The sequence below is a fragment of the Trachinotus anak genome, unplaced genomic scaffold, assembly GCF_046630095.1.
Source record: "Trachinotus anak isolate AG129_WGS33_773 ecotype Australia unplaced genomic scaffold, CSIRO_AGI_Tana_v1 ptg000011l, whole genome shotgun sequence".
NCBI classification, from domain to species: domain Eukaryota; kingdom Metazoa; phylum Chordata; class Actinopteri; order Carangiformes; family Carangidae; genus Trachinotus; species Trachinotus anak.
Window position 1 is genome coordinate 12,716,723 of NW_027273862.1, and position 18,202 is coordinate 12,734,924.

The following is an 18,202-nucleotide window of genomic DNA, read 5'->3' on the forward strand; positions in this document are numbered from 1 at the left end:
AAACTTCCCAAACAGTGCAAAAGTAGCTGAAATTAACCCCCTCTTGACCACATCAATATGCTGCTTACACTTGAAATGATATATGTTTTAATAATATATAGAGGATGAATATATCACTCTGAACTGACCCATACTGCCTTATGAAGAATTTGCTTTTGAAACTTTACGTGGATTTTGTTGCTTAAACATATGGATTTTTACTTATATATATGGACTTATATATATGGACTTTTACAGTAAATTGTTGAGTGTGTGTCTTGTATTTGTACACTGTGCTTTGACCATTTTTATTCAACTAAAAGATCTAAATACTTACTCCACCACTGGTGTTAGTGTTTTTCCGTCTGTGATGTCAGACTGTGCTGGTAAACACAAGTTGAGACATTTCAAGTATCAACAGCTGGTACGGTGCCTCGGGCAGGTGGAGCGTATTTATAAGATTAACTGCATTGACAATGACTCACAAGTTACCAAGGATGCTCCTGGGCTGTTAAGAGCTGGAAGAGGAAGACGTGAAAAAAGCGCTGTGTTTTACAACATGTTGCAAGCATGTGATGTAATGTGCATATGATTTTATGGAAGTGTGAACTATGGAGGTGTGGGACAGAGTAAGAGGAACTAACTGTGTCACAGTTTCACCAGGGAATGACTTTGGATCCTGCAGAAACTCACTGGTGAGCAGTCTTCACTCTACCGTCAATTTCTAGTGGATTAAGAAAAAACATAGATACTTAATCAGTGAACTGTCCCTACCCACATTCATCGGTGAGCACTAGAAAGCAAGGTTGGGCTTTGTTTTTTAGTTGGTCCAGTAAATCACATTATATATTATTATTGCCTAAACCCTGGGCTGTGGTGTGCAGTGGTATGGCATATCACAGATGGTTAGGTTGGATAAACTGGATAGACAACAAAACAAAAGGGGACTTACAGGTAATTTTAGCTTTAACATCTCTTGAACCTCAGTATTTCATTAGAAAATAAATCGACTCCACACAGTGATACATATATATTGTATATTCTTTACCTGCTTCTTCCAGTCATTCATTGATTAAAATTACTTATTAAATCGAATAAAAAAAAATTCAAACCCATTTTTTCCAAGCTGGACCACACCATTTTTATTTAACACAATGTTATTCTCGTCTTCCTCTATTTTCTCGTAATGTGTTGAGAACTTTTGTCAAAGCTAGAGTAAATGTGAAGTTAAGTTTTACTGGTCTTTGTGTTGATACCCCTCCAAAGGGTCTGATTTGTTGATGAGCGTTTCATTAGTTTCATCCGTTAGTAGTGACGAGAGGAACGCTGATATCATCTGTGGTTTTGTGATGTGAGAGTCACTAGTTAAATCTCACATCACACGATCTCACTGCACCCTCCAATGTTTATCAGAGGTTGTAGTGATACTTCACCTTTTGAGTGTAGACTCACTAAACCCTGTGTAGTGATACACACGCCAAGTTAACACTGACAAGCATTGAATGAAAGCTGGATTCTCATCATTAATACATTTTAAATGTTTGGGTATTTCTCCATCACCTCTCCCATCTTAATGTAATGCTCCTTTGCATTTGATTTCTTGTGTTGAACCAGAAAGAGACACACACACACACACACACATATATACAACCACAACACAACAGTGTAACTGTGATTTATGATGTTTAGGTGGCCTTTCTGTAACAGTCTGACTCATGCAGCTGTGTCTGTATGTGTGTGTGTGTGTGTGTGTGTGTGTGTTTGTACATATTACTGTCAGCACTCTTTCAAATATTTGTTGAGCTCTTGTTCTTGCTCTGTGGACTGAATACTGCATTCCTCCTTTTCACTGTTGCTGTGTTATTCTGACTCCTCTTCTTCCTCTATGTCTCTGCCCTTCTTTCTCCGTGTCTCATTCCCATTTCTTGTCAATGTCAGACAAGACGAGAACAGGCGCCAGAGAGTGCGCGAGAGAGAGAGAGCACTGTTTATTTCAGCTGACACATCAGTACGATGCTGTGAAGGAAGTGGTAACATCAGTTGCTATCATTTTCCTGCAGGAAATGACACACTAGTCTGCCCAACCTCGCCTCTGTGCACGCAGACACACATACAAACACACAGACACCCACACATATTTATACACACACCACTGCACACATAGCATGTCTCCAGCTGATGCTCCTCTTGTCTCCTCCGCAGTACTCAATACTCAAGCAATTGCAAAGGCTACATTGCCGACGCAATCACTGATATCGGATACATTCTGTATGATGTAGACATGTTTACCTGCAGCAGTCAGCATGTTACTGCAGCTATAAAAAGTCAGCTTTTATAGCGAGTTTGGTTTCCATTCCCACGCCTGTCACATTATGTGGGATTCAAGTCTATTGTCTGAGCAACCAGAGTTTATGGCAGCAGAGACAGCACTGTTTTCCCTCTCCCAGAATCACAGTAGATGCACACACAGTCGTTAACATATATGCAAGCACGAGAGGATCATTTCAGCAGTCTGGGCAAAGTGACGCTCAAGAACTAGATTTGTTTGGGCTCCAGAGAGACAGTGGAGCCGTGACTGATAACCACAATAAACTAATATCATCACTTTTTCTTTAAACAAGTAAATGTAACACTAGATGTATTTAGGCCACAGGATTAGTCTGTTCAACTCACAAATTGTCACTGTGCCACAGTTTGTCATACACAGCAAACTGCAATGACATTTCCAGTTGCCCTGCACTTCACTGTCTACTTATACGTTTTCAGTTCCCAGAACTGTGAGTCAGAATGTAATTGCTTGTGACACTTTCTAACTGTATTTCCATCTAAATGAAGCATCACAGGTTCATAGAAAAAGAAAAAATCTCTGCAAATGACAGCAGAACAACATCTTAACATTTGTTGTTTCTAGTATTATGAATTCTGAAAATGTGAGGAGAATATATGTCAGCAATTGAATCTGATGGAGGAAGGTTACAGTGTAACTACAGCATTATTATTTATCATTTAATCTCTTTGTGGTAAAGATGTCTTTTGCAAGGGAGACCAAGTACGGCAGAGAAAATAAGCAGAAAGAAAATATAACACAGAGCCACAAGTCACACACAAGCACACACAGAAAAACAAACACAGACATCTCATCCATTGGTATAAGACATGTCTTAAAATCTTTCAACGTTATTTTTAAGATGTAATTTTGAAATCTGTCATGATTCACACACTTCTTTGTATGTTTCACAATGTCAACTGTCCACATCAAAAGATATTAATATCACATGCCATTTCAGCAAGCACATCTTTATTACTGGTATTTAATACAAATTAAACATTCAATTAAACACAAAATTTCACAGTCTTAGGCTTAGATACATAGATATCAATATGAATGTAATCCTAAAAGTACTATAAGTCTGTATGTGTATAAGGAGTAAGGGTGGGCAGCATAAGTTGTGGCAGCCCAGTTCTTACTCACAGCACATTAGTTTGTAGAGTCTCGGTGTTGAGCAGGTATGTCCATACACGTTTTGACAAGCATCAGAAAGGTGACAGGGAAAATAAATTAAAGCAGAAATCGCAGGTTTCTATTCACTGAAATTGTTTCCATTGCATTAAGAGGGCACAAAGAGATAGTTTTTTATAACAAACAATTTACATCACAATCAATATGTTGAATTGTGTGTGTGTGTGTGTGTGGGAGGGGTGTTATTATTTGGTGAAATGTGAGTTCTATTGAACACATTTCTAACACGCCTTGAAGAAAAACCAACAGGAAGGCTTAATTAGATAAAAACAGCTTAGACACTGTGACCTGTTCCACTAACAAACAGATCTGCAGATGACAAATGAAATGACAAATCGACATCAAGCATCTTAATAAGGCGTTTGAACCTTGTTCAACCAAAATATATTCTCTCATGTGGTGATGTGATGACAGTGTTGGCTGGTTTATCTTTTTTTTTTTCCTTTAATGTGTAATCTGTCTGTATATCCATATCCATACCACCCATACGTTTTAACAGGGTGACAAGATTTTTGTAACCTTAGGTGAAATTGGGATGCGTATAATGGCGATCAATTGTGTGTCCATGGTGTCACCAGACTTGTATCTGCAGCTGTCTACAGCTTCACCACATGTCCTTATGGCCTCAGAGAGGAAGTAGCACAGAGTAGGGCAAAGTGATATGACCTCATGGTTTGCTGTTAATGGCAACAGCTCACTCATCTGACATCTTAGCAAACATTTCCTCTAATGAAAACATGCAACTGTATCTGAGAATTCACAGATATTCTCAATTAACTCCAGCGCAACCGTTAGAAAGATCTCACATGGAGAGCCACTGAAGATTTTTTTCTTTGGACTTTTAATATTAACACAAAACGTGCCTTTATCTCTGAAGCTGTAACACGTGTGTAGTTTAATTCAGCAGCACAATATGATAAATGTACATAACATTGTCAATAATATGGAAACTTGCAGCACAAAACTGTAGAAGAAGATTGACAAAAGATGTAGGTTGCGCTACACTGTAACTTTTATAGGACATCAACACACAGTCAGTTTAAGACATAATTTGGTTTTAACAGACACAGTTTTAGATGTTTCCCTGCATTAAGCAGTTTAATAGTCTGGAAAAACAGCTTCTTGTATTCATCTGGAGCCCAAACTGAGATAATTTAACCCAGAGACCCACATTCATCAAATCCACTTAGTAATCATGTTATACAGAGATATACCAGAGAGAAGACTGACGACCCATTTCACACCCAGCTTCTCTCTGCAACTACAAAAGCACATTTTGGTACTGTGACATAGGTGTGTGTTACTTCATTGGTTTAATATCATTATATACAGTATCTGCTGCACATAAAACAGGATGACAGTGTGATTCCCCAGAGACAAAAAGAAAATACACAGGTTGAACCGGATGAAGCAGGCATCATGCAAATTGTGACGTTTAATAAGCCAACATCCTGTGTTAAAGTCTACTTAATGACTTCATGCTACTGAGATGGTTGTTTCTCGGTAGCAAAAGCAAAAAAAACAGGCACAAGTGGACAATATCTGTACCTCTGTCTTGTCTATTGTTATTAGTATTGCAACAGTAACCCTGGTTACAGTAAGTTTTAGATTTAAAGTAGCTGAAGAAACAGAGTTGTAATGTGTTGAGTACTTTACAGATAATGAAGCCACATTAAAAGAAAACCAATATGATTAACAATAAAAACAAGCATGAATCAGACAAAGGTCACAGATGACATTGTAAAATAAAGTAAAATGGAATGAAATAAAATAAAACTATTTATGTACATATCAGCCAAGGATGGCTTTTTCATTTGCAAAGGCATTATCAGACATTTTAGTGATAAACCTGCAATTCATTTGTTTTATTTATTTTTTCCAACCACCCTAGTTGGGGAAGAAAGCATCAATGTAAAGTGACAAACAGTTGAAAACATGAAGATATTATCAGCCTCTGTCAATTATTTCTTAGTACAATGAAATAGACATTTTTGTATCGATTTTGAACAGAGTATATTTTCTGTGCTATCTCAATTAAAAGTAAATTGACCACACATTTTACTACACAGAAGAAAGCACATATTTATAGTGTGTACTGTGTTCAAAGGTCTTGTGAAAGCAGCGTTCCCACTGCAAAAAAAGAGGCCATCACCAATACAAATACAGTCAGCAAGACAGTCACTTAATCTGCCACCCAGTCTCTCTAACTGTTGGAGGTGTCATTGACGACAAGGTGGTAAATTTGGACTAACTGTCTCATCAGGATGGATTTAATGCTATTAGTCAACCAACAAGTCAGTCAGTGAGCAGTGGCATCCTTCAGTTGTTTGCAGCCATCCTTGCTTTGAGGCGGTTGATTTTGAGAGGGAGCAGGCCAGCCATCTCCGTACTCAGCTCCAACTCTGTCTCCACAGCAGGGGCTGCCTCAGGGTGGGCCTCACAATACTGCACCACGCATCTAGACAACAGGTGAAAGTGATGGTCAACACTTTATAGCGAAATCAACATGGCAGCTGGCAGTATTCAGACAGTAGAGAACACCCTTATTCCATTAATCCAACTGATTTCAACAAAAATCCTCTCTAGTCTAGTCTCATTGGATTTTCCTCATGCTTCTGTATTGATGGCAACCTGTTACCCTCATCCTACAGAGGACTGCAAGAGAGCAAGTCTTTCAATATGCAACCCAGAAAGTATCTAGATGTATCACCATAAAAGTGGAAATATAGTGTCATACTTGTAGTTTTCCAGAGATCTGTTGAGGTTGTCCAGCTGAACAGAGGGTATAGAGCTGATCAGCCGACTGTGTAGTCGGGCGACTCTGAAGCGGGCCACCAGAGCCGGCCTGAGCACCTCCTCCTCCAAGTGCTCCGGAAACTTCCCATCTGGAGAACATAGAGAGTCTAGGAACATCTGGAAGAACCTGGAGAAGAGAGGATTACAAATCACTCAGATCACAAATCACTCAGACGCACACAGAGGTACTCCACACATAAATGTACACTCACTTGGCAGAGGCAGAGCAGAGGTGGTTGAATTTCTTAATGGTGTGGTTATCTAGTGACTGTGTATCCGCTTGTCTGTTAGCCAGTGTCAGTTTGAGGTCCATCATTTCATTGTAGGTCTCTGCCAACTCAAACATCAACTGTCTGCGGATCAATAGGTAGTATTGGGAGTTCAAGTCTACAGAAAAACAGTGGGAGGTAAGGAAAGTCAGATTTAATCAATTATGGTGTCACCCTACATGGATGCTTATTTTATTGATCTTTTTCTACTGTATTATATCTTATGAAAATATTCAAAGAGACAAAACTTTCCTCTAAGGAAGAAAGAAAACTGCAATTCAAGAACAAAATTAGCTTTTTTTTTTCCAAACTACCATTGCAGATTGGCTCTAGCATATCAACTCTTCTTTTGTGCATTTTGCAGCGCCGCTCCAGATCCTCTTCAAAGAAAGCCAGGGCCCTGAACAGAGAACTGTGATCCTGTAGGATCTCTATGTGGTCTGTCACATATCCATCCATCTGATAGTACTCCTTTGCCTGCAAGAGAGAATGAAAAGATCGAGAGACAGTCACAAATAAGGACCAACTACAGACAGTAGGAAGACACAAAAAGGTCCAAGGATGATCCTGTTTAATTAACCACTGGGCCTAATGACACCCACACACTTCAGGTTCACCACCATATTTAACAGCTGGATCTGGACTTGCTACATTCAACACTTGAGGCATTATTTCAAATGTAAAAGCGAAGAAAAAGGATGAAACACTCCTCACTCTATCAGATCACATTTCTTACTGGCTCAGGAAACTTGTTTTTTTTTAGCTCTTCACACAGGGATAGGAATTTCTGGCCTTAAATACAAAGTGTTTCTGAGGGGCAACTCTGCTATGATTACCTTCTTTGTGAAAGTCATGACTTTTGGTGCAACGGTGTCACAATGGAATTGATACATTTCCGTCATACTGTCTGAGGCTGTATTCTGCAGTGTCTTTGCCCACTGCCTTTGTCACTGTGAATGATTTAAATTACAAAAGTACAATCCTTTTTTTTGTACTTTTCTATCAAAATGACACAAGATATAATTGACACATAATGGTACAAAACAGAACAGAAATAACCTCATATTTATAAACACCCAGTCTAGAGTTGCTTCTTGAGAAGAATACTTCAGACAACAATGTGGTTGAGGACTGTAAGGAACAGCTGACTGACACCAGGGCAGCGCTGTGCAATGCCACTGAAACCAGCTTCAGCTATAAACACACTGCATTAATTGATGTATCAAGACAGGTCAAAGTTATTTTGTATGGCTGAATGTCACATACAGTATCTCAGTGGGCTTTACAGCTCTGGTTTTAACCTGATTTTTAATGCAACATTTTACTGCTGGTCATCTGCTGGTAAAGTAACTTCAATAACTTGTCAGTACACTCATTGTCCGTAAACTGTGTTGCACTGCTGTGTGTGTCTGTTTACTCCTATTCAAGTCTGTGTGTGTGTGTGTGTGTGTGTATGTGTGTGTGTGTGTGTGTGTGTGTGTGTGTGTTGTCTTGTGTTGTTTATACCTGTGTGACATAATTCTGTCCCACTAGAAACACAGCTCTGGCCTCAGTGAAATCCAATGGCAACAAACATTGGACCTAGAAAACATAAAGCAAAAAAGTTTCAAGCTTAGCTCCTACAAAAGGTTGATTTTTATTTGCACAATGGTGCCCTCCAGTGGTACAATAATCTAGAGTCTTCATTTAATGCCAGATTTTTCCTCAGTTGATTGTGCTTGTGACCTATTGACTGAAACCATCACATGACAGTACATGACATTAAAAACAGTTTATGCTCTAGTGCTCAATCAAGAAAAGGGAAACATTTCTGCTGCTACTGATGTAGAGATAGTGGTGATTTAACATGTTTAACATGATATAAGATGTTTCTTAAGAATAGTTTTAACAAAAGCATTGCTAGAAGCAGTAGAAGTAGCATCAAACACAGCATACACACCTTCTCCTCCAGGGTAGCAATGGAGTCAAAGAAGTCTTCAGATCCAAACAGAAGAGCGCTCTTCCTGCCCTTCTCTTCCTCCTCCTCCTCAAGCCTTCTTGCTCTCTTCAACTCTTCTTGACGATCAGTATCTAGCTCCCCAATGTTGTCCTGGTCACAAACCAAGGTACAAGCACATTTTAAGAGACACACAGCAATTATGTACATCTAAGCTCAGATACACAGCAGCATGATCAACTACACAAATAAACATGCAGGTTTGTTGAAGTGATCATTCTTGATCTTCCATCCTTCTTTTATCTTAGCATAATCCTAGGTGCAAAATTTTTGGTGCAAACATCTTTTCGTCAGGGTTTTTGGCACATTAAGTCGGGTTTATGAGTGGTACTCTGTCTGTTCAGTCAGGCCGGTTATAACTGCTCATAAGACTTGAGTCATGTGACTCAAGCCCAACTCATGAGCCCGACAATTTTAAAAACTGCCACAGGCACAAGTGCAACCATGCAGTACCTCTAGCAGCTTCTTAGCATCCTGCAGGAGGTTGAGACAGTATTTTATCCAACATCTCGCAATCTCTGCTCTCTTTTGTCTGAGCTGTTCCCTACGCTCACTCTCCGTCTCACCTGTGTCAGACAGGAGGAGAAAAAGATGTTCAGACATGCCAGGAAAGAGTAGGGGTGAAGTGAGAGGCAGAGAGGGGGAAAGAGTCAGAGAGAGGACGGACGGTAATAACTGAGGACAGGAGGTTATTACAACTGCAGCAATATTGTGTTCACAGTTGTGTTCTCCTGTTTGACTCACCAGTTGATAAGAGAAATTGCATGCAAAAGGAAAGAAGCAAATCAGTGTTGTAGCGCTTATTTTACTATGAATATGAATTATCCTTACTTTCCTGTGCTGCAGCCTCTGAAGGAACTTCTCCTGCCAAACCTGATATGACAGTAGCCGCTGAGAGGCAATGTCTGCCTTCCATGTATCGGCCCTGAAAAAAAAAATATATATAAATAAATCACACACACACCTAGACACCTCTCATTACTTATACTCAAAACAAACCACTGTGACACTGCTAATAAACACCTAAACCAGATCTTACATAATACATGATAATTACAACCACAATTCGGTGCCATGTAATCAAAATTATTTGACTCCATGTCAAGTCTTTGCAAAACTGAACCAAAACAAAACTGAAACTTTTCACTTTTGTGGAAACTGTGCAACATGCAAGGCAAAATAGATGAAAATGTTTTGGGTGATAACATGCCATATAATTGTAGTTTAAAGGTTTTAAACTGATTGATATTTATCTGTATGACTCAATCTAACCCTACCTTAGTGATGTAATACTGTGATAGTGTAGCAGCGTTCAGGGCCCACTCCATGGGACTGAACTGATTTAACTGTAACTGTCTCTGCAGGGTACTGTGACAATAGGTGGCGGCACGCTCAGTTTCACCTGGAAGACAAAATACTATAGTTATTATAACTATCATCAAAAAAAGGATGAAGTAATATATTAAAATAACAACACTCATCTATATTATATACCATAGATAAAAATGAATCCAGCAGTTACGAAAATCACTTTTATTTTTTTTTATTTTTGGTCCTCTGAACTGTGGTTCTCATTGCTGTACTGAACTGTCAACTATTCAATACAAATATTACAAAAAAAAGGTGGATGTTAATAGATTAAAAAACTGATTTGCAGTTTCTATATTAGTTTAAATATTAAGTGCATTTTACATAAGTTATACTGTAACTATATACTGTCCTGAACATTTTATTCAAACAAAATCAGACTCACCAAGGTTTTTATAAACTTGAGCAAGGTAGTACATGGTATGAGTGTAGGCCAGCTCAAACCTGGTAGGAGGACAAAGGAAAGAAAAAAAAGAAAGAAAAAATGGCAGGAAGAGAAAGACGGGAAAAAGTAGTATATGGAGAAGGTAAAGTTAAGTCATAATATCATAACTGCAAATAGGTATGAAATCTGTAAATCTTCATATGTGCGTGTGTGTGTATATAGGGGTGTTGGAGGTTACAAGTTACCTCTTGGTCCTTTCCTGATGTGTCAGCAGGTTCTCCTCAGATGTAAAGTACTCTGTCATGTCAGTGGGAGGACTCCCATCCTGGAAAAAAAAAGAAACAACCACAACCATGGCTGCAGAGGAGGAGGATTTGCCCAATGTAATTTTCAGTTGCAGCCATGTTGGCTCTGCAGTCTTGTCCTCCTGCTGTCGGCTTCTAAGTCAATTTGTCTTTTGAATACTGGTGTCAACACAGTTATGGCAAGTAACGTTCATTCACAACCAACACTTGTGTACAAAATTGCTCCCTTTTTGCTACCGAGTGCACTGTATAAACTTTTCATGTTGAAAAAGTGCAAATGGCACTTGCACAACTTTTTATAAAGGTTACTACTACCAGGCTCCTGACAGACATGTAAATGATGGGCATGTGACACTACACCTGTTGATGGCAAGGCACATTAACACTGATTAATATATGTGTGAATTGAGGGTTTTCGCTTGCTCCAGCCTTTCCTCCACTGTCATCAAGCAACTTCAGTTAAACAACTATACAGGAAATCGATTTTACCTCCTTCAGATATCGTTGGTAGATGGATTCTGCTCCTTCAAGGAATCCCTGAGCGGTCTCTGTCTCATCCCGGCCTGCCCAAAGGATGCCCAACTGGTTCTGATAACACAAACAGCCAACACAAGTGATCAACATCATCTGGTCCTCTGATCTCCTACTACAGGTATGATGTTAAGATAAGGCAAGAATCCTCTATTATGTACATGTTAACGAGATGCTAGCTTTACTTTGATCTTGCAGACATTATGATCACTCATCAATAAGAGAGATGGAGAAAACTGCTTTAATATATTAGCTAGTCTGTCTGGGATGGTTGATTAGCAGCAGCATCTCAGTCATAATCTGTCACATCTTTTCACAATATTTCTAGAACTAGATGTTTTGGTTAATCTTAACAACATGCTGCCAACGTTAAGCTAACAACAGGTTAGTTTCCTTTCAACAGCTTTATGGTTATCTCACCCTGACATGGATAAACAGTGACACATTCTCGGACGACACTCTGCATCTCTCCAGCTGTTTCATGCAGTTCATTAGGTGTTCCTGTCCGGCTGACAGCTCCTCTGTGTCGACGTGATTGACGCCCAGATAGTACTCCACGGCCCCGAGTTTCGCAGCCCGCAGCCCGGCTGCTGAGTCGCCGCTGAAGCCCTGACCGAACCCATCCTCCCCCGGCCCGTCTACCGGCTGCTCCGCCGGCCGCTGGTCGCCGCTCTCTCGGCCGCTGTCCTCCTCGCCCTCGCCAGCCTCAAAGCTCTTCAGTGAGCAGTATATCTCTCTGAGCAGCTCCCTGGCCTTGTACTTTGAGCGGAACGGGTCATTTTCCGGGTCGCTTCGTGACTCTACCTCCGTTAAATGCTGGGCGTTGGTGAATTTGTCGTTGATCGCTCTCCACTCGTCACTGCTGAGAGACGCCATGATGCTCTTCTTCTACGTCGTCCAGCTGCGACAGGACCCTCTTATTGTTGCATTACTGACATCTGCTGGAGTTAATCAGTTACTGTGTCTCTTTCCGTGTTTTCGACCATTGCAACACATAATCCAACGTGTTGTTGGGAAGTACAATACAACATCCATTTATAGCCTATTCTCTTGAATCTGGGTCTCCAGGCGATCAGTAATAACCAGTGATGTTAAAGTTGCTTTACAAATTTTATGCCGCTTCATGCCTCGGCTCTGCTATATCCCAGAGAAAAATATTGTACTTTTTTACTACACTAGCTACATTTTTCTGACAACTACGGTACAGCCACTTGTTACTCTGCAGATTTACATACAAAAAGTGTGATCATCCTATAAAATGTGATGCAGTGTTACTGATTAAACCATCCATCAGCTTATACAGAAGTTCAAATTAGCTGCACCTCAGCATTACACTCAAATACTGCTTATCCAAGTTAATGCATCAGTAATAATATAAAACACTATGAAAAGGTTTATGAAGATTTATGAGTACTTTTAGATACTTTAAGTGTAGTTGTTGATGATATGTAGTTCTATTTAAGTAAAACTGTGAATGATTAACAGAATATCTTCCCTTTGCAATATTACAATTTTTACTGGAGTAAATAGTGTGAATCCTACTTTTACCACTGGTTTTGACAATGGCACCTAGCTTCTATTTGTTTACTGTCAAGTTCACAGAAAATGGTGGCAATACAAAAATATGTTTAATATATTCATCAAACACTCAGCATTTTTCACATAAAGGTTTAAAAGCTGGGGTATGTATATATTAAAAATGAAAGATTCAAAGTAACCCTCATTCATTTCCAGTCAACTTTGTTGAAAAGATGTGTTTTATGTTTGTGCTGCATAGCAAAGTCATGAGTGTAAATACAGAACTCTTTGACATTACCATGGTGAAATACCTAACACTGGAAAGGTTACCTGATCCCTAAGTAACGACAACCATGCAGCAGGACTTCAAGACAAACAAGAATAAAAGGAAAACTATAGTTGCAAAGCTTAACTTAAAAAAAAAAAGAAATCCACTCGCTGAATTGTGTTCAAGTTGGTTATTGCCAGTTTATTTAAACAAACCCAGAGAATCGAATCGTTAATCAGGGAAAAAAATGATGTGAATTATATAATGACAATAAATTAATGCGAATGACACATAATGACCACACACAGTACATGTTTTATCAGCACTGACAGAAGCAGCCTGTCTTGCCCAGTTATGCTGGATTATAACATAGACTGTCCCAGCCTTATTATACAGATTTACAGTGTGGGCAGCTTCACCACATAAAAAGACATACATACTGATTTTGAACATTCACTTATACCGCAATAAATCTATGTCAAATTACATCCTTATACACACCACACTTTCAATATACAGTATAATATCTTGCTCCGGGGAGGAACAAATTGAAAGCTAACCTCTCCATATGTTCATGTTTGAGTAAAGGTTAATGAATGAAAGTCCATGTTCTTAGCCAGTGATAATCTGCCAAGGTAAGGACATATTTGCACAGATTAACTTCTCTATCAAATATCATGAATATTTCAATTACTAAGGAGGTACAGAAGTAATAAAAATGTCAATATTGATAACCCGAAATGAGATGATTGGTGAATAATGATTATTTTAGCCTAGCTTTAAAATGTTTTCAACCAGTGGATTCCGGGTGCAGTGTGTTCAGTGTCAGGCTGGTAAGCTGAACGTACATTATATTTTTGTGCGTCATGTTGAAAGTTGCAAAAATCTAAAAATAAATCACAGCAGTTGACCTAAAATCTTGGAAGAAAGCATCTGCTTTTTTCTGTCTGTCTAGTAAAAAGAGACAAAAACTTAATGTGGAGGATCAATCATATATCATGGTGTGAGTGCCACAATTTCAATGATTAGATAAAATGTTTTGATATCCAGGTTTGGGTGGCTGTCATAGCAACACGGTGCCACTCTGTAATGGATGTTCTCCAACTGCTTCACTCTGTCACTAAGATCCCTTCTTCTTCTCCATGCTGAAACAATACACAGACAGTCAGAGTGCATACTCAACTCTAATTCCATGCCCTAAATTTAATATTTTCATCTTTTTTCAACCATGATTTAAAATTCATGTTCATTGCTGCATGCAAGTCACTCCAAGTTCACACTTTTCCCCACTGGAGTGTATCTGAGAGCAATGCTTTTCCTCAAATAAATTGAGTCAATGAGTCGATGAAGGACCAGGTTGAAAATAACTAGACACATTGTACAGACACATTGTATTTGGGCAATTGTTATCATAAATAACAGAAACTATTCTAAAAAGAAAGATGACAACATAGACGATATGAACAGTAGCCAGTTAAGCCACCTGTCTAACATCACTAACATTTCTTTAAGTGACGCTCAACAGGACAGCTGATGACTTGCAGAGAAATCAGGTGATATAATTACCAACAGCATTGGATTTTTCTCTAGGCAACTGATTACATTTTTGGGAGATTTGACTAAATTTGCAATACTTTCATCCAATACAAATGTTTTATTATACATCTCCTGTTCACAATGACAAAGAAAAAACAGACTAGAAAATGACTTACTTGTATTTAATGAGACGACTTCCCTGGATTAGCTGTGCCGACTCATTGGTCAAATGGCAGGCAAACAGTAGCCAGTTGCGTGGCTGCACCTTGTAGGCAAACCTCATGAAGAGCAGTGAATAGCAGGACAGAGCTGAGACAAGGGAGGAAACATGCAGACAAGAGACTTTTATTAACTAATAGTTATAACTAACATTAAATTATGGACACTTCTTACAACTGCTCAAACATGTAACATAAATAGTTTATCCACAAAAGACAATCAATTATAGATTAACTAACAGCACACAATTTCATATATGAGTGTTACACTTTGAAATTTTGAAGCAACACAGTCCTACAGATAAGTGGTCAGTACAAACTCTTCTGTCAGGCTTCTGTTCCTTTTTGAGGCCAAAGTCATTCAGAATGTGACAAAGAAATTGGACCGTCACAGGAAACATCCAACGTGACTAACAAAAATTGCAGCTGTTGCTGTACTTTAAAGAATCTCTCATTTCTTAGTTACCTTGAGATAAAGTACACATTACAACCCTTACCCCAATGTGAACCAGAAAATGACTTGGGTATTGTGTGTGCTGTACATTTGTTTATCAGTATATGTGTCTGTGTGTCTTACCGAAGGTCATCCTGCCACTGATAATCTCAGGGCTCTTCTTCATATCTGTGATGGCAGCTATAGGAAGACCCCAGTTTGCTACAGGGCCCCAGAAATGCTGCACACACACACACACACACACACACACACACACACACAAAATGACATATTATATTATTGGATATTAATCTTAAAATGGTTCTACAGCAGAATATGATTATGTTACAGCACATAATAATAAAATCTTATTGTGAATTCCATTATGCAACAGAACTGGTGTTGAAAATACATGGAAGAAAGGCATGACAGTGAAAATTTGAAAATGATACAACTAAACACACATACACTCGGAGTAATAGGCATGGCTATATTGTACAGCAGATGTATTTAAAGTCAAAATACAAGGGTAGGCAGATAGACCAGCAGACAGTCACAAACAAGGAGAGACAGAAAACAGATAGGCAGAAGCAAAAAAAATTTGTACTTACCGTGCTGTTTAATGTTTTGGGTTATTTTCAGGGGCCACAAGGAAGAGAAAAGAACACAAATACAGATAAGTCGTACTGACAAGAATTACATCACACAAAAGATACTGCCACACAGTGGCCACAGGTTTGTTTCAGGCAGTTCACAAATGATGAGAAAACTAGTACAATATAAAGGTCAGAGATGCTGCACTGAGTACAATCATCTGCTTAGTCTTGCTCCATCATCACATCACTAAATTAGGTTATAATGAATATGGTAACATAAGAGTCCCTGGATGAAAATGTTAACTACACTTACAGTGAGCTGGCAACCACAATATTCATAACACAAGCTGACACACTAATCGCTTACTGTATTTGCCCCATGATTACAAAATACACCACCAAAAAAGTGCCTTGCTTTGTCAGAAAGTCAAAAAGAAGCTAAAGATGGTACCAAAGACCACATCTGCCATCGTAATGTATGCCTCACCCACACTTACAGTACATGTTTCACTTTCAAGGTACATTTTAAAAACTTTACAAAGTTCCTACATAAAAAATAACCCACAGATAACCATGTCGGTCTGTGTGACAAATACAAACAAAGATGGCCTCTTGCGTCACTGTGACATGGTCTTTACTCTAAATCTGTGACAAATGTCAACAAAGATGAGCTGCACCATAATTTAGCCTGTACTCTATTCTGACACATGTACACACACCACCAGGGTTCACGTATATATTAATTATCTCATACAATAACTGAAGGAGTAATAAAAGCAACACTCCCTGCTTGTAATTGTCTGTAAAGCCAGATTTGATTATTGCCACAACTTCACTATAGTTGTTTGAGGTCAAACATTACGTTAGGTTATGAACCACTTTCAAGGATTGTTTTAGGATGTTTATAGTGCGACTGTCACAATGTCATTCCCGTATAGTGTAGCTCCAAACATAAAAACTTGTTTATCCACAGTTTCCTGTTCTGCATTTACAGTAAACCTCAAAAACTTGAGTAACAAGTGTACTCCACGGTACAGACACAGAGAAAATGCACAACCGTCCTTGAAAGCTAACGGAGAAAATCGAGACCAATGCAGCAGACAGTACGACAGAAACTGTTGAGTAATAATAACATAGTTTTGTTAAAGCGCAAATTCAGCCGGCTATTAAACATTACCCAACGTTACCGAGTCGTATAACCTAGTCACTCAACAGCCAACTAGCTAACGTACATTAGCATGCGTGCTAACAGAGACATCTGGCAGCTCCTAATACAAACCTCGTCAAATAATCCCTGAACTCTTTGCTCTTCAGGTGATCAATAGCTTTCCGTGCAATTGTCCCCGCCATGGTTTAACACTGTTTTAGCGGAGAGGAGCACTGTTTCAACGCTGAAGGACGATTGAAGACTGGAGACTCAGCAACACCCAACAGAGGACGACAGGTCAAATTTCCAACAGTAACGCTGACGCTTTACGACACTGTCGTGGTGACGCAGTTCAACCTGAGGCGGCTGCCAACGTCCATGCCGCCCGGTGTCTGGTCTGGTCTCTAAAAAGACAAAGTTAGAAATATTATTACTGTACGAAACATTAGGGTACGTATTAGGGTTGTAAAACACCACCATAAAATGGTTCCCCACCATAAAACGGAACGAAGGTGCAGCAGCAGGTTACACAGGTGAGTGTGTCCAGGATACATTTTCTTTATTTACAACAAAGCAGAATAACAACAGTCATATAAAACTCTGCAAGAGTGAACTTTAAATTGAATGTATGTGCTATTAAGGTTAAATGGCTTCATGCATTATGTCAGTGAGGGTTGTCACACCTGTAGAAAGAAGACTGAATGCAGGTACTGTGCTGTGATGGGAGCTAACAACACAAGAACAACAATGAAATGGGGAATTCAAATTCATAAAACAAAACAAAACAAACAAACAAACAAACAAAAAAGGGAAAAATAGAAAAAAAAATTTCTTTGGTTTTGCGGGTAAAAGAAATCTGATCATGGGGGATCATGGAGGAACATCCTCTGCATGTTAAGAGTCTCCCTAACACTGTTGGGGAAAAAAGCACAAGCAGATGAATGCACACATACTTACATGCAAATATTTTCACATACACATTCTCACATACAGACATTTTCCCCAGATTTGGGTAAAAGTAAACTTTATTATCCTCAACATGTTTTTTTTGGAAAAACACAAACAGCAACACTTTTGTAATTACATCCTGCATCGAACATGATCACATCATATAATATAATGCACACAATGTAATGCTTAAAGAATAATGAAATAGAATTAATGCAATAAAAAGGTAATGTACTGTAAATCCCAGAGAATCCAAATAATGCAGGTGCACTGAAACAGCCCTAGGGGGCAACATGAGCATTTACTTTTACACTGTAGAAAAGGAGGCAAATGATGGCAAGTTTACCAGAAAGTCTAGGCTAAAATCTGTGCTCAATATCTTATCAAAG

At 38.9% G+C, this 18,202-nt stretch overlaps 2 protein-coding genes across 2 annotated transcripts; both read right to left on the reverse strand.

Annotated features, from left to right (window-relative positions):
• Window positions 1-4,489: 4,489 nt before the first annotated feature.
• Window positions 4,490-12,059, reverse strand: kifbp (kinesin family binding protein). The gene is made up of 13 exons (XM_071488473.1): window positions 11,570-12,059; window positions 11,108-11,206; window positions 10,559-10,638; window positions 10,314-10,372; window positions 9,838-9,962; window positions 9,392-9,485; window positions 9,014-9,126; window positions 8,504-8,653; window positions 8,071-8,145; window positions 6,879-7,041; window positions 6,508-6,682; window positions 6,237-6,422; window positions 4,490-5,957 (listed from the first exon to the last, which is right to left on the reverse strand). Exons 1-13 carry the CDS (start codon window positions 12,023-12,025, stop codon window positions 5,819-5,821), a joined length of 1,914 nt encoding a protein of 637 aa, XP_071344574.1. The 5' UTR covers window positions 12,026-12,059; the 3' UTR covers window positions 4,490-5,818.
• A 1,051-nt stretch (window positions 12,060-13,110) lies between these two features.
• Window positions 13,111-17,185, reverse strand: mpc1 (mitochondrial pyruvate carrier 1). Its single transcript, XM_071488474.1, has 4 exons — window positions 16,994-17,185; window positions 15,267-15,363; window positions 14,648-14,780; window positions 13,111-14,080 (listed from the first exon to the last, which is right to left on the reverse strand). Exons 1-4 carry the CDS (start codon window positions 17,066-17,068, stop codon window positions 14,056-14,058), a joined length of 330 nt encoding a protein of 109 aa, XP_071344575.1. The 5' UTR covers window positions 17,069-17,185; the 3' UTR covers window positions 13,111-14,055.
• Window positions 17,186-18,202: the final 1,017 nt, after the last annotated feature.